Below are 23,267 nucleotides of genomic sequence, written 5' to 3'. Positions count from 1 at the left end.
TTCGTTAGTATTTAATGATAGCTGAAGTCAAGAACAAAAAGTATCTTAGTCCAGGAGCAGGTAAATATCAAGGAAAGCAAAAAGGGAGGCTTCAGTAATAAAGGGCTTATAATTAGGAAAGAGGGGGTTGAAAAGCATAAAAAAGATGAAATGATGGTTGCTCTGTAAGATTGATAAAATATACTTCACATGTTATGAGTATGGGAGCCTATCAATATTAACTTAGAGAAAATTGAATGACTAAACTTTGATATAATTGACTTTGGATTTTCAACTTTTTTTTTTGTCTTTTGTCCTTTTAGTGCTGCACCAGAGGCACATGGAGGTTCCCGGGCCAGAGGTCTAATTGGAGCTGCAGCTGCAGGCCTGCACCACAGCCACAGCAGTGCCAGATCCAAGCCCCACCACAGCCACGCCGGATCCCTAACCCACTGAGCAAGGCCAGGGATGGAACCCGCAACCTCATGGTTCCTAGTCAGATTCGTTTCCACTACGCCACGACGAGAACTCCTCAACTATTTTTTTATACAAAGAAACATAGACACCAATAGTGTCCAACTTCAAGGAGTTTGCCAGCTATGGCAAAACCGACAGAATGATTCTATAATAAAAGAATGATGATGAAGGAGGTAATTATAATTACTACCAGGTATTTGACTTATCATTAACTCCTCATAAAACAAATTTGCAAGGGGGGATTTTTACCATTCAGTTTTACAGACTAAAGAAACTAAGGCACAGAGGTTAACTAACCAGTCCAAAACATCTAGTGGCAGAGCCAAGATTTGACTCAGGAGTTTAATGCGGAGACTACACTCTTACCTATCTTTGAATTCAACACTAGTACCTACTTCATAAATTGTAAAGATTAGTTAATATATGTAAAGCTCTTTTTTTTTTTTTTTCATTTTGCCATTTCTTGGGCCGCTCCCGTGGCATATGGAGGTTCCCAGGCTAGGGGTCGAATCCGAGCTGTAGCCACCGGCCTACACCAGAGCCACAGCAACGTGGCATCCAAGCCGCGTCTGCAACCTACACCACAGCTCATGGCAACGCCAGATCCTTAACCCACTAAGCAAGGCCAGGGATCGGACCCACAACCTCATGGTTCCTAGTCGGATTCGTTAACCACTGAGCCAGGATGGGAACTCCTATATATGTAAAGCTCTTTAAACAGTTTAATCACCTGTATTAAGCGCTATGTAAGTTATTAATCATTCTCTTCTCCGCCCAAGGTTACAGAGCCATTCTGTGGCAGCATGTGGTTTCTGATCTAAAATTCATTCTCTTAACATTTTTGATTTAGAGGAGTTAGCCTAGGGCATTACAAGAACACAAAGGTATAACACCTAATTTTAGGGAGAGAAACGAAGATGCAATATGTCAGATGTGGAGAAGCTTTGAAGCAAATTTGTAAAGCAGTTCCCGCTGTGGTGCAGTGGATTAAAAATCTGACTGGGGCAGCTCCAGTCGCTGTGGGAGGCCAGTGTTGGATCTCAGGCAAGCGGGGTGTGTTAAGGGGTCCAGCATTGCCTCATCGGCAGGCAGGGGTCGCAGCTATGGCTGGGATTAAATCTCTGGCCTGGGAACTTCCATAAGGCAGGGGTGTGGCCATTAAAAAAAAAAAAAGGGAGTTCCCGTCGTGGTGCAGTGGTTAACGAATCCGACTAGGAACCATGAGGTTGCGGGTTTGGTCCCTGCCCTTGCTCAGTGGGTTAACGATCCGGCGTTGCCGTGAGCTGTGGTGTAGGTTGCAGACGCGGCTCGGATCCCGCGTTGCTGTGGCTCTGGCGTAGGCCGGTGGCTACAGCTCCGATTCGACCCCTAGCCTGGGAACCTCCATATGCCGCGGGAGCGGCCCAAGAAATAGCAACAACAACAACAACAACAAAAAAGACAAAAGACAAAAAAAAAAAAAAGCCTCATCCAAAAGGACAAGTAGACAGGGAAGAATGTGAGTGCTAGAAAGCACGGCTGTTGACGGAACAGCATATTTGTAACAGGGTGGTTGGATACAGTCGGATGGGCAGTGGCGAGTAATGAAACTGGGGTCCTCCTATCCAATTCCATGGTGCATAAGGTTTTGCAATTTATTCTTCAAACGACTTTGACGGGGATGGAGTAGGCACAGGCAGTTGTAAAAGTCCTAATAAAGGACCATAGAGAGAGAGGGAAATCTAGGGGATTTTGGGAGGTCATTGTAAGTTAATAAATTGCTCAAAGAAGCCATCAGGACTGGGCAGGCTTGCTGGACTAGGGGACGTGCGAGAATTGCCTTAGGCCGTTGAGTGGGGGATGGGATGAGGCCTGCATTCAGATTCGGACCTAGGGAAGGAATTTGAGGACCACCCTTTTGCTGATTTGAATACACACCTTACCGCATATCAAGGAGGAGCTAGTAAAGGAAGAGGCGGTCTTTTCTGATCCCCACTCCCCTTGGATGATAAAACTGTAGCCCACTAGTATCCTCCTGGGGCAGAGCTTCCTTGCCTGCCTGCTTGCATCTCTCATAAGCTTCTATCCTAATAAATCTATTTCTTGCCTATCACTTTGTCGCTGAATTCCTTCTGCTCAGAGGCATTAAGAACCTGAACGTCATTAAGTCCAGACATTGGGTGAATGCTAATTTAAAACGTGGGCTCTGGTCCCCGGCACCTAAGTGCAAGTCCCATTTTGTGTTCAGGCCCTTAATGCTGTCAGTTTCAATGTCACTGTCTAAACAATACCATTTGAATACACATGCACCCCTAACGTTTGCCCAGCAAACCCCACAATGCTAGTTCCTTACGGGCATTAGAAAAAACTTCCAAGAGCGACTTAATCTGCAAAGTAAAGGCAGCACGCATTGGGCGGAAAAAGCAGCAATTTCCCTTTTATTGAATCTGGCCAGGACTTACATGAGTTTGGATAGGAAGCACCCTAAAACAATTGCAGACAAGTCGCGCGAGGCCAAGCACTTTCTGACTTCCGGCGTCCTCAGTTGCTAAGGGATACAGGAAGCGCTCTTTCCGCTCCCTGGGTGCAAACCATAGAGTACCGGAAAAAGCGTGAGCAGAAGGGTTGGGAAAGGAAAGCTACGTTGGTGTCTTTCGTGCTAAAATGACGACCTTAGTACTGGATAACGGAGCCTACAATGCAAAAATTGGTTACAGCCATGAAAATGTCTCGTAAGTGTACAGTTCCTCTGAGGGACAAGGCCTACAGACCTAATAGTTACAGATGCTGCGCTTCATCGTGGGATGTCAGTAAACTGTAAACTCCCCCGCGAGGCCCTCACTCAGCCAGAGGGATGCCGTGGTTGGAGCCGGGCTGTTGGGATGCTTTGAAGTGGAACTTTGTTATTAATTTTGGGCTCCTGGGCCCCGGAAGTGGGTCGCGTGTTTTGTTTCATAACAGGAAATGGCTCAGGAAAATAGGCTTATAGGGAAGCCGTTCCGGACATAGGGGGAGGGTTCCCTGCGCAAAGTTCATGAATCCTCAGGAATCATGGGCATTTTGTGTGTTTATGCATTTTCTTAGGGACACTGTTACAGCTTTTTTTTTTTTTTTTTGGCTTTTTAGGGACGCACCCATCTCCATGTGTGAGTTCCCAGGCATAAACCGCTGAGCGACAAAGGGAACTCCGTTTTACAGCTTTCGTCCGCTCCTCAAAGGGTTCTATGGACTCCAAAAGTGTGAAAACCACTTAGTGGCTAGAGACTTTGAGGCTTTATACTTAAGCCCTTCCAAGTGCTCTTTGGCTTGGCACTTGACTCAGTTAAGCAATACTATAGTGGCATTCGTGAAATATATATGTTTGAGTAAATACTAAGCAAATGTAGGGAGTTCCTGTCTGTGGCTCAGAGGTTAATGAACCTGACTAGCATCCATGAAGACATGGGTTTGATCCCTGGTGTTGCTCAGTGGGTTAAGGATCTGGCGTTTCGGTGAACTGTGTGTAGGTCTCAGGCACGGCTTGGATCCCGTTTTGTCGCTGTGGTGTAGGCTGGCGGCTGCAGCTCCAATTCAACCCCTACCCTGGGAACCCCCATATGCTGCAGGTGCGGCCCTAAAAAGACAACAAGACAAAAAAAGATTAAGCAAATTTAAAGATGTGCTTTTATTCTGGCATATTCATAAGACACTTTTTCCCCTTCTTACCTCTTTTCATTTTTAAGAGAACAAACTGCATAGGAATGTAAATTGTTACGGTCTTATTTTGGCAATGTGTATCATTGTTCTTGTCTGCCAACAGCTATTCTCTTATTAGTTACCTGAGGAATAATTTATGAGTTCCTGATAAGAGTAGGTACAGAATTCTCTGTATCATTTTTTTTTTTTTGGTCTTTTTTTTAGGGGCTCACCCGAGGCATATGGAAGTGCCCAGGCTATGGGTAGAATCAGAGCTATAGCTGCTGGCCTACAGCCACAGCAACGCAGGATCTGAGCCACATCTGCAAGTACACCACAGGTCCCGGCAATGCTGGATCCTTAAGCCGCTGAGCAAGGCCAGAGATCGAACCTGAGTCCTCATGGATGTTAGTCAGATTCTTTAACCACTGAGCCATGACGGGAATTCTGGAAACACCGTATTCTTAACCCACTGAGCGAGTCCAGGGATTGAACCCATGGCCTCATGGATACTAGTTTGGTTTGTTACTTCTGAGTCACTACAGGAACTCCCGGAATTCTCTATATCATTTATAGACACTGTATGGTGACAAAAAAGGAGGAGGAAGCAAGCTAAATAATCAAGAATAGTAAATTAATTACAATTAAATTATAGCCATAAGATTGGCTACAATGCAGGTTTTAAAAATTATGTCCTCAAAGACTAAACATAGAGAAAATGACAATATAGTAAGTGAAATATCAGGTACAAAACATCTTTACAGTATCACCCCAATAAATAAAAGGATTTTGATGCTTTTAACTCAAAATAGTCCTCATGGTAAAGTGGCATGTTTTGGGGTGATGAACTCTGTCCCCCTTTCTTCTGTGTGTGTGTGTGTGTGTGTGTGTGTGTGTGTACACAACCATACATGTGTACACATGTATGACTGATCATGGCTCTAGTTTGTCTTCCTAACCAGACTGTAAACTCATGGTGGGTAACAACCGTATTTAAAACTACTTCCTACTTGTGTACCCTGTAGCATCTTACATATTGAAAATCTTTGACTCATTGGAAACTTAATTTTCTGGTTAGAATGCTGAACTTGTTCCCCTCTCCCCTTTTTTTCTTATGTCTTTTTAGGGCCTGACCTGTGGCATATGAAAGTTTCCATGCTAGGGGTCAAATTGGAGCTGTAGCTGCCAGCCTACACCACAGCCGCAGCCACATAGGATCCTTATTTAACCTACTGAGCAAGGCCAGGAATTGAACCCACATCCTGGTGGATACTAGTCAGGTTTGTTACTGCTGAGCCACGATGGGAACTCCCTGCCCTTTTTTTTTTTTTTTTTTTTAAACCAGGATGGTATTAAGAATTTTCCAGGAGGAGTTCCAGTCATAGTGCAGCGGAAATGAATCCGACTAGGAACCATGAGGCAATAGACCCCAGCTGGGAACCTCCATATGTTTCAGATGTGGCCCTAGAAAAAGACAAATAAAATAAATAAATAAATAAATAAAAATTTAAATAAATAAAAAAAAGAATTCTCCAGGAACTTTACCTAAGCACCTTCTTCATACCTGTGCAGTAGCAGAACCAATACCCACCTATAAGGTTATCTTGAGGATTATTTGAGAAAGATAATGGGTCCAGTATAGAACCTCGTATATACTAGAACCTTTACAAAAGATTATTATTTGAAGACAGAATGAGAAACACTGGTTTTGGTATTTTTTGACATCAAGGGTGGTGGTTAACTAAGTGCATTTTTAAGAACTAAGTATTTATTTATGTCTTTGTTTATAGAGTAATTCCTAACTGTCAGTTCAGATCAAAAACAGCACGCCTCAAAACTTTTACTGCTAACCAGATAGATGAAATAAAGGACCCTTCTGGACTCTTTTATATCCTTCCTTTTCAGAAGGTAATCCCACTGTATATCATCTCTAGCATTAAAGACCTAAATTTAAAGATAATTTGAAATGCCTATATAAGATTTTATATGTATGGAAATATTTTCATGTGTTTTAGGAAAAGTTATTTGAAATTTATGATCTTGTTAAAACCAAAAATTGGATTTAAACTACTGTTAAAAATAAATAATCATGATCAATTATCTACTATACTTGGAAATAAAAATAATAAATGACAATGATTTAGTTACTGACTGTTGGTACTGAATTTTACTTGTTTATGTTAAAGCTAAATGAAATGAACACATTAAAGAAAATAACCATAGAGAGGCATCTCTACATGTTGGTGTGTCTTTTTAACTCTTGACATTTTGGTTATTATTAATGTGTAATATTTTCAAGTTTTAAAAGGATAGAAACATACCAGTATAATATATTTGAAATTCAAACAGCATTAGGCTGGTGAAAGTAACAATAAAGAGATAGGAATCAGTGATTTAGAATATGTTAATCGTATTTTTTTTTTTAAATTGTTCGACTATTTTTGATAACTAAATTTATAAAACTTTTTTAGGGCTACTTGGTGAATTGGGATGTACAAAGACAAGTTTGGGATTACCTTTTTGGAAAAGAAATGTATCAGGTAACAAATTGGAGTATGTATTCAAATTTCTATTTCCATGTTTTATTCAAACGAAAAAGTAGAACTTAAATTTTAAGATTTATGACTTTTCACTGTGTTTCTTATATATGTATTTTTTTGTTGTTGTTTTCTCTTTTTAGGGCTGCACCTGCAGTATATGGAAGTTCCCAGGCTAGGAGTCTGAATTGGAGCTGCCAGTGCTGGTCTGTGTCACATCTGTGACCTATGCTGTAAACATAGCAATGCCAAATCTGAGCTGTGTCTGTGACCTACACTGCAGCTCACGGCAATGCCAGATTGCCCACTGAGTGAGACCAGGGATTGAACCCACATCCTCATGGATACTACTCAGGTTCTTAACCCACTAAGCCACAACAGAAACTCCCATATATTTGTTATTTAATCTACTATCCTTAGCTTTGATGTTCCAAATAAGTGCAAGTGAATAGAATCTCCATTTTGAAGTGGAATTTGAGGTTGAGAAGAGATGTTTGTATGAAACAAGATTAAAATTTTACTTCAGATTTCTTTTTCTTTTTTTTTTTTCTTTTTAGGGCCACACCTACAGCATATGGAGGTTCCCAGGGTAGGGGTCCAATCAGAGCTACAGCTGCCAGCCTACACCACAGCCACAGCAACTCAGGATCCAAGCCACATCTGCCACCTACACCACAGCTCACCACAATGCCAGATCCTTAACCCACTGAGCAAGGCCAGGGATTGAACCCGCAACCTCATGGTTCCTAGTCGGATTCATTTGCACTGCTTCATGATGGGAACTTCTCTCACCTTTTGACTTAAAAAAAAAAACAAACAAAAAAAACAAACAGGGAGTTCCCATCGTGGCGCAGTGGTTAACGAATCCGACTAGGAACCATGAGGTTGTGGGTTCGATCCCTGCCCTTGCTCAGTGGGTTAAGGATCCGGCGTTGCCGTGAGCTGTGGTGTAGGTTGCAGACGCGGCTCGGATCCCGAATTGCTGTGGCTCTGGTGTAGGCCAGTGGCTACAGCTCTGATTCGACCCCTAGCCTGGGAACCTCCATATGCCGCAGGAGCGGCCCAAAGAAATAGCAAAAAAAAAAAAAAAAACCAACCCAGCCTCAGTGCTTTTAATTAATTGTATCATTCGTTACTATAATTATATTTAAACAATTTGACCATGCCATTTTATGAATGCTACCATTAAGAGAGTTAAAATCAAATAATAGTTGAAGTGCATGAATTCTGCTTCTTCTTTTCTTTTCTTTTTTTTTTTGGTGCTTTTAGGGGTGCACCTGTAGCATATGGAAGTTCCCAGGTTAGAGGTTGAATTGGAACTGCAGCTGCCAGCTTTGCCACAGCAACACGGGATCTGAGCCACATCTTCAACCTACATCAAAGCTCACGGCAATGCCAGATCCTTAACCCACTGAGCAAGGCCAGGGATCGAACCTTCATCCTCAGGGATAATAGTCGGGTTCATTACTGCTGAGCCACAATGGGAGCTCCAAAGTGCATGAGTTCTGTAACCAGACTTCCAGGTTCAAATCCTAGGTATGTCACTAACTAGTTATATGGACCTTGGTAACTCATTCAACTCTTCCATGCCTTAGTTTGCTCACCTTTAAAATAATAATAAGGAATTCCCATCGTGGTGCATTGGAAACAAATCTGACTAGTATCCATTAGCATGCAGGCTCAATCCCTGACCTTGCTCAGTGGGTTAAGGATCTGGCGTTGCCATGAGCTGTGGTGTAGATTGCAGACGTGGCTTGGATCTGGCATTGCTGTGGCTCTGGTGTTAACCAGTGGCTACAGCTCTGACTCAACCCCTAGCCTGGGAGCCTCCATATGCCGTGGGTGTGGCCCTAAAATACAAAATAAATAAATAAAAATAAAATAAAAATACAATGTGTCTTGTAGGATTATTGTGAGGATTAAATAAGTTTTTTTATATGTGTAAAGCAAGTGTTTATAACTACAGAGTTACAAAACTTTGGGAATTTTTTTTTTCCTCTCATAGGTTGATTTTTTAGACACTAATATTATTATCACAGAACCGTATTTTAACTTCACTTCAATTCAAGAATCAATGAATGAAATCTTATTTGAAGAATACCAGTTCCAAGCAGTATTAAGAGTAAATGGTGAGGTAAAGTTTTGATTAAAATTTAAGTTTTGTGAATATGAATAAAGAAACACTTAAAATCTAAGACCATTGGGTGACATTCTTTTAGATTTGAAGGAAATAAAGTGTGGAATTTAAAGCTAGATGGGCCCTAGTTAAGTTTATTAAGGGCTAGAATTATATTACCTGACTGTACAAGGAAAATATTCACATGTTTAGTTTGCAGAATTTCAGTCTGTATAAGCAGCAGTATACCATAGTGGTTAGGAGCGTAAGCCCGAGGACCCTGATCTCAACCAAGGTGGTTTTGCTTCTTGAGACGTTTAGCAGTATCCGGAGACGTTTTTCATCACAGGCGGGAGGGTGCTACTGGCATCTAGTGGGTAGAAGACACAGAATGCTGCTTAACATCTTACATTGCACAGTGAAGCCGCCAACAGAAGGAGTTATCTGGCCCCAAATGTCAGTAGTTCTGAAGCCGAGATATCCTGCTATAGAGTCACACTGTGTAGGCTTGAATCCTGGCTCTGTTAACTTTCTGATCATGTGACCTTGGGCACGTTGTTTAATTTCTTTGTGCTGCTTCATCTGTAAAATGGGACTGTTGTGAGGATTAAAACACACACACTAATAGGGTTTAGAATAGTGCCCAGTTTGTAGTAAATGCTCAGTAAAATTATCTGCTACTAAAATAATTATTAAAAGCTATGTACTGGGGAGTTCCCGTCGTGGCTCAGTGGTTAGCGAATCCGACTAGGAACCATGAGGGTGCGGGTTCGATCCCTGCCCTTGCTCAGTGGGTTAGCGATCCGGCGTTGCCGTGAGCTGTAGTGTAGGTTGCAGACGCAGCTCGGATCCCCCGTTGCTGTGGCTCTGGTGTAGGCTGGCAGCTACAGCTCTGATTCAACCCCTGGCCTGGGAACCTCCATATGCCACGGGAGCAGCCCAAAAAATGGCAAAAAGACAAAAAAAAAAAAGCAAGGTACTGAATATTTACCTTTAAAAGTTGATCACAATTTTTTAGTCATATTTTCTACAAAAACGTGATGCTTTAATGTTTAAACCTTGCAAAGAGCTTTTGTCAATTAGGAATATTATTTTAAATTAACATTTTTCTTATAAATAAAGGAAAGTTTCTGTCTTTGTTCTTCCCTTACTTTGCTACCTTTCTTTATTTATTGCTTTAAATTAATTATACTTTAATTCAATGTGTTTATTTTTTCTCTATCTTTTTTTAATAGCTGGGGCTCTCAGTGCACATAGGTATTTCCGAGATAATCCTTCTGAATTATGCTGTATCATTGTAGATAGTGGATATTCCTTTACACATATAGTTCCTTATTGTAGAAGTAAAAAGAAAAAAGAAGCAATTATTCGGTGAGTTACATTGAATTGTCATATTATTTCTTAGAATAAAACTGAATGAAATGTGTGCTAACTGAACCAAATCTGGATTCTCTCTTTTTAGAATAAATGTGGGAGGAAAACTCCTAACCAATCATCTAAAGGAGATCATATCTTACAGGTAATATTTAGTTTTGATTCTTTGGAAGGATGGTATGCTGGGGATGAGCTTTTTAAAGTAATTTAAAATTATTCCTTACTTTTACTTCTTAGTTCAGGTGGCAATCCTATATTATTGCTTAAAAAAATCTCTATCACATACAGAAATACTAATTGTGTTCAAGTTGAAAAGCTTTCTAGCATATGAAATAGTAGTATCCACAAAAAAGGCATTTTCAAATTCCAGTTTAATACATTAATATTTTTTAATATTTCAAAGTTATAAATCTACATATATTTTATAAAAAAAATTTTAAATGTATGTAATGAAATAAGGGTCTAAAAGGAAAATAAATGTCTCGCCTTTCCATTTCTCTCTTACCAGTTTTACTCCATACAAAATATAATATTTGAACCGTGTTTATCTTTTATTCTTTTTTAATCTCTACAAGCCTTAATAATATATTGATATGTTTCTGGATTAGCCAGTATTAGCTGACTGTCTCCTATTAAAAGATGAAAAATGGAAGTTCCTGTTGTGGCTCAGTGGTTAACAAACCTGACTAGCATCCATGAGGGCTTGGGTTCAATCCCTGGCTTTGCTCAGTGGTTTAAGGATCCACTGTTGCCATTAGCTGTGTGCAGGTCACACATGTGGCTTGGATCCTTCGGTATTGCTGTGGCTGTGGCTGTGGCCGGCAGCTATAGCTCCAATTCAACTCCTAGCCTGGGAACCTCCATGTGCTGTGGGTGCGGCCCTAAAAAGACAAAAGAGCAAAAAAAAAAAAAGAAAGAAAAGAAAAAGAAAAATTAATGTACTCAGTCATCTCCCAACTCTTCTCTTGCCTCCTAAATTTTATTATGCAATTTTTTTTTTTCCTTTTTAGGGTTGCATCTGTGGCATATGAAAGTTCCCAGGCTAGGGGGTTGAATCAGAGCTGCAGTTCCCAGCCTACACCACAGCAACTCAGGATCTGAGCTACACTGTAGCTTGAAGCAATGCTCTATCCTTCATGCACTGAGCCATGTCAGGAATAAAACCTGCATCCTCATGGATACTAGTCAGGTTCTTAATTCATTGAGCCCCAAGGGGATCTCCCATTATGCTATTATTATAAATTTTACTGTGTTTAAAAACATAAGGGAATTCCTGCTATGGTACAACGGGATCAGTGGCATCTCTGCAATGCCAGGATGCAGGTTCGATTCCCCACCCTCTGAAGTGGATTAAGGACCCAGTGTAGCCACAGCTATGGCTTAGAAATTTCCCTGGCCCAGAAATTTCCATATACCGCATGTGTGGCCATAAAGAAAATAATAATTCCTTCTTTTTTTTTTTTTTTTGCTTTTTAGGGCTGCACCTCAGGCATATGGAGGTTCCCAGGCTAGGGGTCAAATCAGAGCTGTAGCTGCTGGCCTATGCCACAGCCACAGTGATGCCAGATCCAAGCCACGTTGTGGCCTACACCATAGCTTACGGCAACACTAGATCCTTAACCCACATGAGTAAGGGCAGGGATTGAACCTGCAACCTCATGGTTTCTAGTCATGTTCCTTTCCGCTGCACCATTACGGGAATTCCTAAAGCCTTACTTCTTAGTGCTGCTTTAAGTTGTTGACCTTATTACCTCTTTAGAGTTGAAGAGATTGTGTCCCAAAGAGATAAAATAACTTGGCTACTCAGTTGTCACTGAACCTGAGTCTCTGACTCCAAAGTCCATGTTTATAAGCACCCAAGTATCTTTCCTCCCTGACCTAAACTTTCAATATTTGGAACATTAAAATATAAATGACGTTAATAAAAATTAGAAAAAAAAAAAAAAGGAGTTCCCATCATGGCTCAGCAGTAACGAACCTGGCTAGTATCCATGAGGATGCAGGTTCAATCCCTTGCCTTGCTCAGTGGGTTAAGGATCTGGCATTGCCGTGGCCTGTGGTGTAGGTCACAGATGTGGCTTGGATCTGGCATTGCTGAGGCTGTGGCATAGGCTGGTGGCTACAGCTCCAATTCAGCCCCTAGCCTGGGAACTTCCATATGCCGCAGTGCGGCCCTAAAAAAGCAAAGATAAAATTACATTTACAAAACCCCCAAATATTAACACATAAATACATTTTGATAATCCCTCTGGTTGAAGTATGATAGGGCATTAAGTCATATTTTTAAAGACTATGTAGGAGTTCCTTTTGTGGCTCAATGGTAACAAAACTGACTGGTATCCAGGAGGATGTGGGTTTGATTCCTGGCCTCACTCAGTGGTGAGTGAATCCGGCATTGCTGTGAGCTGTGGTGTAGGTCACAGACACCGTTAAGATCTGGCATTGCTGTGGCTGTGGTGTAGGCTGGCAGCTGCAGCTCTGATTAGACCCCTAGCCTGGGAACTTCCCTATGCTGTGAGTGTGGCCCTGAAAAGCAAAAAAAAAAAAAAAAAAAAAGTATATATATGTAATAGCATAAGTAAATGTTTATGAGATACACATGTTTAGTCTAAAATATAAAAAGTAAACATGTATTATGTATCTATGTGCAGAGAAAAATATTCAGAGGAAATAGCCTCACATTTTAGCTGTTTTTAAAAACATCTTTATTTTCTACATTAAGCCTGTGTTTTCTTTGATTCACTCATCAAATATATATTAAGCATCTACTTTGTGCCAAGTGCTATGTGCAGCTAACAATACTTCTATAATTGGAAAAGAAAGGACAAGGAATTAAGACATTTTAGCATAATTCTATTCAGAATGGTTGGAAGAAAGAGTTTGCCCTTTAGTTAGATAATCCTTGCCATTTAAAATCCCCTTTCAGGGAGTTCCCGTCGTGGCGCAGTGGTTAACGAATCCAACTAGGAACCATGAGGTTGCGGGTTCGGTCCCTGGCCTCATTCAGCGGGTTAATGATCCGGCGTTGCCGTGAGCTGTGGTGTAGGTTGCAGACGCGGCTCGGATCCCGCGTTGCTGTGGCTCTGGCGTAGGCCGGTGGCTACAGCTCCGATTCGACCCCTAGCCTGGGAACCTCCATATGCCGCGGGAGCGGCCCAAGAAGTGACAAAAAGACAAAAAAAAAAAAAGACAATAAAATCTCCTTTCAATCTCCTGCAAACTGGACTGTTTGCTCTCAGAGGGACAGTGTGGAGATTAAATAAGGTAATGGGGAGTTCCCGTCGTGGCGCAGTGGTTAACGAATCCGACTAGGAACCATGAGATTGCGGGTTCGGTCCCTGCCCTTGCTCAGTGGGTTGACGATCCGGCGTTGCCGTGAGCTGTGGTGTAGGTTGCAGACGCGGCTCGGATCCCCCGTTGCTGTGGCTCTGGCGTAGGCCGGTGGCTACAGCTCCGATTCAACCCCTAGCCTGGGAACTTCCATATGCCGCGGGAGCGGCCCAAGAAATAGCAACAACAACAACAACAAAAAAAGACAAAAAGACAAAAAAAAATAAGGTAATGGACTGAATATTCCATAAAGTCAAAGATATTGTACACATTCATGAATTTAATATTTTTTTAAAATCCATTGCTTGAAAATTTAATTCCAGAAAAAATTTTTAAATGCTAATTGTAAGTTATATTAAATTTTTTCCATTTCCAACTTTACCATTTTTATTTCCGTTTAGGCAATTACATGTTATGGATGAAACACATGTGATTAATCAAGTGAAAGAAGATGTGTGCTATGTGTCTCAGGATTTTTATAGAGACATGGATATTGCCAAGTATGTATAATGGTAACCTAAGAACTGGGAAGTTGATTCTTGAGTAATAGTACATATAGATAAAATATTTCGTAAATCTTTATTTTTGTTTTTCAGGTTGAAAGGAGAAGAAAATACAGTCATGATAGACTATGTTTTGCCTGACTTTAGTACAATTAAAAAGGGCTTCTGTAAGGTAATTTAAAAAATGGTCAGTGATATTTCTTCAAGTGACCACCTCAGTCAGATTTGAAAAGCATCCAGTTGGGGTCGGTGGGATCTTACAGTTGTTGATAACTCCCTTCCTGCCTGGTAGCCATTTCTCCAGGCACCAGTATATGAATGATTAATAAATATCTCTACTGAAGTTATTTAGAAAAAGAACTCTCTGCTAAATGATAGCCCATGGGACAAATCTGGAGATAAACAGTATCCTTGCCTACATTATGGTTTACCCTTTTCTGCTTCGTTTAGTTTAAGTCCAGTTAGAAGTTGGTTATTTGCCTCTTGTGAATGTTACTGACACAGCTGACACAGAGCAGAATTTTTTTCATGTTTGATCTGATATCAGATTGTGGTTGAAAAGGGCAAACTCCAGTGCACATTCAAAGTGTTTGATCTTGGATGGCAGAGCAGAGTAATCTCTCCCTATTTGTTTTTTTTTTAATTTATTTTTAATTTTTATTTTATTTTTGTTTGTCTTTTTGCCTTTTCTAGGGCCGCTCCCACGGCATATGGAGGTTCCCAGGCTAGGGGTCTAATCGGAGCCGTAGCTGCCAGCCTACACCAGAGCCACAGCAACGCGGGATCCGAGCCGAATCTGCAACCTACACCACAGCTCACGGCAACACCGGGTCCTTAACCCACCGAGCAAGGGCAGGGACCGAACCCGCAACCTCATGGTTCCTAGTCGGATTTGTTAACCACTGTGCCACGATGGGAACTCCAATTTCTCCCTACCTTTGATCAGCTCAGGTAAACTATCAGTTCTGTGTTGGGGTAAATGCAAAATTGGCCCTTCTAGTCACTGCTTGATAAGGACTGTTAGGAAGTTAAAAATCTTTGGTCAGAAATTTAAACACAAGGAGATATTTTCACAAGGAGACATTTATGGTAATGTTCATTGCAGAATACATTAAAAGAGTGAAAAACAGGGAGTTCCCGTCCTGGCTCAGTGGTTAACGAACCCGACTAGGAACCATGAGGTTGCGGGTTCAATCCCTGGCCTCGCTCGGTGGGTTAAGGATCTGGCATTGCCGTGAGCTGTGGTGTAGGTTGCAGACGTGGCTCAGATCCCGTGCTGCTGTGGCTCTGGTGTAGGCTGGTGGCTGCAGCTCCGATTCGACCCCTAGCTTGGGAACCTCCATATGCCGCGGGAGCAGCCCAAGAAATGCCAAAACAACACACACAAAAAATAAATAAATATATAAATAAATAAATAAAAATAAAACTGTTTAAATATGAAGTAAAAGTATAGAACTATGTATGTGAATGCTAATACCAGATTTAAAAGGGGAGTGTTATCTGTGAAGTTCCATTAAACTGGCTGATGGATACATGGGTTTTATATGGTTTTCTATACTTTTTTATATGTCTGAAATTTAAAATTTTTTTGTCAGATTTTTGAGGTGAAATATGTATCAGATTTCAGAGAAGTCTACTTGAGGCCTTATAAAATTGAAATCATCCTGTGCTATTCTTAGAAACAGACACTTCTAGAAGGACAAAGGCTATCTTTCAAAATGCTTTTTTATACTTAGGTAAAGGATTGTGAGATTCTCTGTTATAGGAGGAAAATTGCATGTATGAGTCAAATGAAGTGAATGGAACTGTCTAGAAGAACTGGAGTTCCTGTCGTGGCACAGTGGTTAGCGAATCCGACTAGGAACCATGAGGTTGCGGGTTCGATCCCTGCCCTTGCTCAGTGGGTTAAGGATCCGGCATTGCTGTGAGCTGTTGTGTAGGTCGCAGACGCAGCTCGGATCTGGCATTGCTGCGGCTGTGGTGTAGGCCGGCAGCTGTAGCTCTGGTTGGACCCCTAGCCTGGGAACCTCCATATGCCGCGGGAGGGGCCCTAAAATGGCAAAAAGACAAAAAAAAAAAAAAATAGAAGAGCTAGTGATTTCTTAGTAAAATTGAGAGGGACCATTGTTTTTTCTTTTCTTTTTTTCTTTTTCAGCCAGTTTTGCCAGTTTTGGCATTTGGCCAGGGAGCAAGTCTAGTCACAGCTGTGACCTCTGCCACAGTTGTGGCAACACTGGTTCCTTAACCCACTGGACTGGGCTGAGGATTGAACCTGTGCTGCCATAGAGAAAACACTGGGTCCTAACCTGCTGTGCCACAGTGGGACCTCCTAGAGAGAGCATTATTTTAATAATGTGGCGTGTTGTAGAAGGAGATTATCTTCTCTGGCCTCTTCAGGAGTACAGCTTAGAGAGTAAGTGGGTTAGAAAACAACGAAAGAATTTCAGTGAAGTCCATGTATTTGCATAAATCATTTGGAAACTGATTTTTGAGTAGAGAGTGAATAAATAATAAATTTAGTGATGTAGGCTTTTTGCTCAAGGGAAGGGGGAAGTCTTAATAGAATAAAAACCGTAGTATTCAATGAACATCTAAGGCAAGAGAGTGAAAGTAGATAGAGGTAGAGACATGAGATAAAGTACTTTTTATTTAGAGTATGTTCTTTGTTCTTTAGAAATGAATCAGTGTGGACTATGATGTTCCTTCCATCTATTCTCCTTTTCTTTCTTTCTGTTTTAAAATGTGTGGAATAAAGCCAGATCATCTTTTGGGGAATAGCTATATTAGAGTCAATAGTTATTTATCTGTGTGGTTTAGGCAACAGGAGAGAAGACCACATTTTTCTAAATTTTGAGAGTCCTTAAACTTCTAAGAACATGGTTAATATAGTAGTATTACATATTACTAAATGTTATGAGTCCTGTGAGCTGGATAATGTAGCTTAATTTTTTTAATCTTATTTTTATTTAAGCCAAGGGAAGAAATGGTGTTAAGTGGAAAATACAAATCTGGGGAACAAATTCTTCGTCTGGCCAATGAGAGATTTGCTGTTCCAGAAATACTCTTTAATCCTTCCGATATAGGCATTCAAGAAATGGGAATTCCAGAAGCTATTGTCTATTCAATTCAGAACTTACCTGAAGGTACATAAATAACATAATGAGGAACAGTGATTTTTTTTTTTTTGGAACAGTGATATTTTAAAAAAGTCATAAGCTCAGTGAACCCTGAAGAAGTCATCTGTTTCTTCTAAATGATTTAAACAAATAGCTATTTTATTTGCAGAGATTTCCAGATCCAATAATACACTTGAATAATTCTTAATTGGCTCTAGATTATAAATTTGATTTAGGGAAAGTAATTACAGCCTGTTTAAACTTGAAGAAATTCATTTCTCTGTGAGTATTAAATTCTATATCCATTTTAGAAAAGCTTAAATTTAAGCCAAATTTGCACACAATAGAAATTTAAAATTTAACAATTTAGTGGTTTTCAGCTGTTGATGAGACTGCTTTATTCTTTCTGTTATATTTGGATTAATGTTACAGAAGTTAATTTTAATGAGATTGAAGTATGGTGTTTCACAATTACGTCTAGGTTCTCGTGATGCATGACTTCACTAAAAAGTGTTCTAGGGAGTCCCCGTTGTGGTTCAGCAGGTTAGGAACCCGACTAGTATCCATGAAGATGTGGGTTTGATCCCAGGCTTTGCTCAATGTGTTAAGGATCTGGCCTTGCTGTAAGGTGTGGTGTAGGTTGCAGATGCGGCTCAGATAGGGCATTGCTGTGGTGTAGATGGCAGCTGCAGCTCCGATTTGACCTCTAGTCTGGGAACTTCCATATGCCGCAGGTGTGGCCTCCCAAAAAATAATGTTCTAGAGTTTTGGAGTATTTTTTATCTTGAAATTGTCTTCCTAGTTCATAAACATCAGTCTAGGCATTAGAGAAAATCTGGCACATGCAATGTCCTCTCCTCCCATTTAAAAAAAAAAAAAAAGAGAGAAGAAAGTCGAATAATGCCATCACCTTAATATAGTTATTTCACAACTTTTTTCATATATTTTGTATTGATTTTACATTTTATATAAAGTTACCATCATGAAGTATACATTTTGTACTACATTGCTTTAATGCCATGCCATGAGACTTAGTGTTAATATTGTAGAACTCTGTCCTTGTTTTGTGCACAGAAGCATTAAATGGGATGGCCAGTACCTATCAATTCCTAATGAATTAACCAGCAGTGCTTAGTAGAATTTTTTGTTTTTTGTTTTTGTTTTTCTTTTTCGGCTGCACCTGCAGCATATAGACGTTCCCAGGCCAGGGGTTGAATCAGAGCTGCAGCTGGGGACTCTGCCACAGCCATGGCAACATCACATCTGAGCTTGTGGCAGTGCCAAATTCTTAACCCTCCGAGTGAGGCCAGGGATTGAATCCGAATCCTCACAGAGACCATGTTGGGTCCTTAACCTGCTGAACCACAACAGGAACCCTGTTAATAGCGTTTCATTTATTTATTTATTTATTTACTTATGCATGCATGCATGCTTGCTTTTTAGGGCTGCACCTGTGGCATATGGAAATTCCCAGGATAGGGGTCAAGTCGGAGCTGCAGCTGCTGGCCTGCACCACGGCCACAGCAACGTGGGTTCCAAACCACGGCAACCCCGATTCTTGACCCACTAGCGAGGCCAGGGATCGAACCTGTGTCCTCATGGATGCTAATCAAATTCGTTTTGAGCCACAAAGGGAACTCCCAGTGTGTTTTCATGCTGGCAAACCATACAGCACTTAATGTTTGCTATCGTGTAACTTTAATGAGTGTAGAACATAAGACCTATTCTTTAAGTATTGTTATAGATTGGGTATTTTTCATTCTTAGTTGTTAAGTATTGTACGATAAATAGGTGTGTCTCAGTGAGATAACATGTAAACTTGGACTCTCAAAAAATGTCATGAAGGATCTCTTTTTCATCTTTACGCTAGATAATAATTTCCACTACATAAAGACCTCTTCCATTCTAGGGAAGAACAGTTTTAATTTTCTGATGTCTACTACTAGAATTGTATTCATTTATGAATTTCTTAAAGTATATCTATGATAAGTTGCTAGTAGTTCAACCACCTCACCTTAGCCCCTTTCTTTTAAAAACCTATAAGATCATACATTTCATATTTCATGTGTTTGTTTATAGTATAAATGACCACCTCATTGTAAAATCTTATACATTATAAATTATAATTTGTATGGTTTTAAAAAACTCTATGGTTTCCCAACCCATAACTATAATCCCTAATTGCTTTTACCTAAGCCCTTAACCCCATTTCTCTAGACAGATAAGTAAACTGATTTTCTAATGCCCTGTTTCTTTCTCCTTTTTTCTCTTTTAAAGAAATGCAGCCGCATTTTTTTAAGAACATTGTTTTGACAGGAGGAAATACTCTTTTCCCAGGATTTAGGGATCGGGTTTACTCCGAAGTTCGATGTCTCACTCCAACAGATTATGATGTTTCTGTTGTGCTGCCTGAAAAGTGAGTGTTAACTTTAATAGATACAAGTCATGGGAGTTAGTTTGTAGGTAAAGAGGTCCATAGGCAGACTTGAGTTTAAAGCCTGGTTCTACTATGTTGGCAGGTTTATTTCACGTTTGGGATGTTCATTTTTCTTTTCGCAGAAGAAAAAATAAAATGATACACCTTATATTTCAGTGGATTAAAGGGGATGAGGTATATAAAGTGCCAACCATAATAGCTGGTATGTAATGGGTGCTCAGTTATTGTAGGATCACTTCCTTATAGTGAATCAGTCCTCATTCCTAAAAGATTTTTATAGGCAAAGCAATTAGGTTATTTTCTGTTCAGTTTATCTGAGGTGTGTCATTTCTTGAAAGTTTCTATCAGGAATAATAATTTAAGGATTTAACCATTAAGATAAGTTACGTCAACTGATAAGTTGTTTTAGAATGTTTTAAAATAACTTAAAATATTTAAAATAAATTTTATATTTAAGTAGTCTTTCTTTTTTAAATTCAGAACCACTTTATATGTATCCCACTTATCCTGTTTTGTGAAATAAAGCAGATAATTAAGGTAGAATTTTAAAGCTGTTAAGAATGGCTTACAGATCATCCTGTTCTGCATACTTACTTTGTAAGTAAACAAGGGTTCGTGGATTGGTAAAGGCCTTATGGTAAGTTAGTAGCAGTAACCAGACTAAGAGCCAGTTCTCTTTACCTAGAGGCAGGAGTTCTCACCAAATCTATGTCTAAATAATTCCCCCTCCCTGTCCCACTGTTTTAAATATCACAGTTGCAAATAAGACTCTACATACTTGACTTTTAATTTTAGAGTTTCATTTTGAAGCTAAAGAAGAATTTTTCAAAGTCAGTAGCAGTTAATAAAAGGCCCTTATCTGATCACTTAATGTAATAGCTATCAGATAAAAGAATAGACAAGCAGGAGTTCCCATCACGGCTCAGTGGTTAACGAATCCGACTAGTATCCATGAGGATGCAGTTTTGATCCCTGGCCTCACTCAGTGGGAGTTGTGGTGTAGGTCACAGATGCAGTGCTGTGGTGTAGCCCTGTGGCTGCAGCTCCAATTCAAGTCTAGCCCGGGAACCTCCATATGTCACAGGTACTGCCCTAAAAAGACAAAAAAAAAAAAAAAAAAAAAGAAAAGAAAAAGAATGAACAATCATTAGATATTAGAAAGATTTGGAAGTTCCCAGACGAGGGATTGAGTATGAGCCACAGCTGTGGATTGGGTCCTGCAGCTGCTGGCCTATGCCATAGCCACAGCAACAGCAACGCAGGATTTGAGTCACATCTGTCACTATGTCAGGTTCTTAACCTGCTGAGACACAACAGGAACTCCTGCAGTCGGATTTTTCACCCACTGTGCCATGGCAGGAACTCCCTTGGAGTGATTTTTATTAACATTAATGTTCACATACGCTTTAGAACATGAAGCACATTGGATTTGTATCCTGCATTTTATTTATTCACTTATTTTGCTTTTTAGGCCTGTACTCGAGGCCTATGGAACTTCCTGGGCTAGGGGTTGAATTGGAGCTACAGCTGCTGGCCTACACCACAGCCACAGCAACACAGGATCCAAGCTGCTTCTGCAAACTACACCACAGCTCAGGGCAACACCAGATCCCCAACCCACTGAGTGAGGCCAAGGATCAAACCTGCATCTTGATGGATACTAGTCATATTTCTGCTACACCACAATGGAAACACCCCAGTCCTGCATTTTAAATGAAACTCATCCATACATTACAAGCCGAAGGATCTACAGAAATTTTTATTCTTTTATTCATCAAATCCTTATGGCACATAATATAGATTATTGATATAGATATGACCTCGTCTTTTTAAGGTTAGGAAATGCAGTAAATACAATAAGGAAAACAATAACTTTTTTTTTGTCTTTTTAGTGCCACATCTGCGGCATATGGAGGTTCCCAGGCTAGGGGTCGAATCAGAGCTGAGGCCGCTGGCCACAGCCATAGCCACAGCAGTGCCAGATCCAAGCTGCTTCCACAACCTACACCACAGCTCACAGCAACGCTGCATCCTTAACCCACTGAGTGAGGTCAGGGGTTGAACCTGCAACCTCATGGTTCCTAGTCATAGTCATTTCCGCTGAGCCACGATGGGAACTCCAACAATAATGTTTTACCATTTTTCAGATTTAAAATTGAATTGAGGCAGAGGAACAGTAGAAGTAGAATTACACTAAGTATAACCTTGGTTGTACATAAAATTAAACTAGAAAAGTTTGATGTGCTCTAATTTTACTTACTTGTGTCCTACCATGTAATGGTTTATCATGCACTGTGTTTTCTAAATGTATCATTTATTAGAGGCAACAAAATACAGGAGCAAAAGCGCAGACTCTTTGAAAACAGTTTTGGGTAAAATCCTAGTTTTTGTTTTAATCTCTCTGAACCTCATCTTCCAAATCTATAAAATAGGAGTTATAATAGCTATTTCATTGGTTGCTTTGTGAATTGATGAGATGACATATCTTTGCTATGTACAGAAGTCAGACTCAGTTGTTATGGAGTTTTTATGCATATTTTATCTTTTGCTGGTATTCTTGTTTTTTTATTAGAAGATCCAAAAATTCAGGACACAGGAAAAAAAAAAAAAGAAAAGAACACATACTTGTAGTGGTGACTGAGTTTGCTTTACTCCTCTGAAGTTTATGCTTATTTTCACACTTGAAATAATTTTCTGTTAAATTAGGTTGGGTAGAGATCACTATATTTTAGTTCTAATGAATGTTTCTGGCATTTCAGTTCTGTAAAATCACTGGGGTTCATTTATTTTGGCTTTATTTTTAGCCCTATTACTTATGCCTGGGAAGGTGGAAAATTGATATCAGAGAATGACGATTTTGAAGATATGGTGGTAACAAGAGAAGATTATGAAGAAAATGGACATAGCGTCTGCGAAGAGAAATTTGACATTTAAGAAATGTTTCTGAAGGTTTTTGACTGATTGTGACAAAGGCTTAATTTCAGTGTTCTAAAGAAAGTTAAGGAACCTGTGTTACCTTTCATCTTAAAGTCTTGAACTTATGTAAATAGTTTGATCCATATCTAATTTTCAATGGATTCTGAGTTAAGTAAACTGTAACTCAGCCCAGATTTTCCTTTAGGAACTAGACTTACTATAACAATGCTTAGGCTTTTTCTGAGAGTAAGTTATCTTTCATTAGCAGATGAAAGAGTGAGCACATTTTAAGTTTAATTCTTCATAGCTAAAAGCACCCAACTTAAGTGTTTCACTGGTCAGTTTTCATTAGAAGGTAGTTTTGTGTGACTGAGTAGGAATTGGTCACAGTGTTTTCAGGCTGATGGGAGTCTCTCTTTTAGAATTAAGTGTTTTATTTTAAAATTGTCGTCTTTATTTATATCTGCTAAAGTTGGAAAAACTAATCTGTGTGCGTTTAATGTTTATCTTCTACTTAGTATAAGTTTAAAAGGATGGCGATTAAAGCCAACTTTATTAAAGTGTTTTTGGTCACTACTCTGTTGCAGACATGTATTGTTTCTCGAAAGTACTGTACCATTTTTTAGGATGTAATTCTTGTGTCATTAGGCTCATGAGTCAGACTCCCATCGGTCTCTTTCCCCTAGCTAGGATCGTGGCCTGCCCCGTGGCTTCGGGAACTTTGACAGCCCTACTAAGATAGCCTAGAGTGCAAGAAGGTAGTTTCACAAAGGAGAATTAAGGTGAAGTGATAGATGCTACCTAGGGAGGGTGAAGGAGCTGTCCACT

The 23,267-nt window shown here is 40.0% G+C and overlaps 1 protein-coding gene across 3 annotated transcripts; it reads left to right on the top strand.

Annotated features, from left to right (window-relative positions):
- The first annotated feature begins 3,021 nt into the window (after positions 1-3,021).
- Positions 3,022-23,015, top strand: ACTR6 (actin related protein 6). 3 transcript variants are annotated; one of them, XM_047788203.1, is made up of 11 exons: positions 3,022-3,167; positions 5,901-6,018; positions 6,582-6,650; positions 8,653-8,776; positions 9,999-10,134; positions 10,226-10,282; positions 13,869-13,967; positions 14,064-14,142; positions 16,942-17,113; positions 19,424-19,502; positions 22,328-23,015. In XM_047788203.1, the coding sequence occupies exons 1-11, from the start codon at positions 3,100-3,102 to the stop codon at positions 22,455-22,457; spliced, it is 1,131 nt and encodes a 376-aa protein (XP_047644159.1). In that variant the 5' UTR covers positions 3,022-3,099; the 3' UTR covers positions 22,458-23,015. The 3 variants fall into 3 exon arrangements, with proteins under 3 accessions (XP_047644159.1, XP_047644158.1, XP_047644160.1); XM_047788202.1 differs by having other exon boundaries at positions 3,023-3,167; positions 19,364-19,502; XM_047788204.1 differs by lacking the exon at positions 8,653-8,776 and having other exon boundaries at positions 3,023-3,167; positions 6,582-6,663; positions 19,364-19,502.
- Positions 23,016-23,267: the final 252 nt, after the last annotated feature.

Source organism: Phacochoerus africanus, chromosome 7 (assembly GCF_016906955.1).
Source record: "Phacochoerus africanus isolate WHEZ1 chromosome 7, ROS_Pafr_v1, whole genome shotgun sequence".
Classification (NCBI taxonomy): Eukaryota; Metazoa; Chordata; class Mammalia; order Artiodactyla; family Suidae; genus Phacochoerus; species Phacochoerus africanus.
This window is presented reverse-complemented; position numbering and strand designations above follow the sequence as displayed.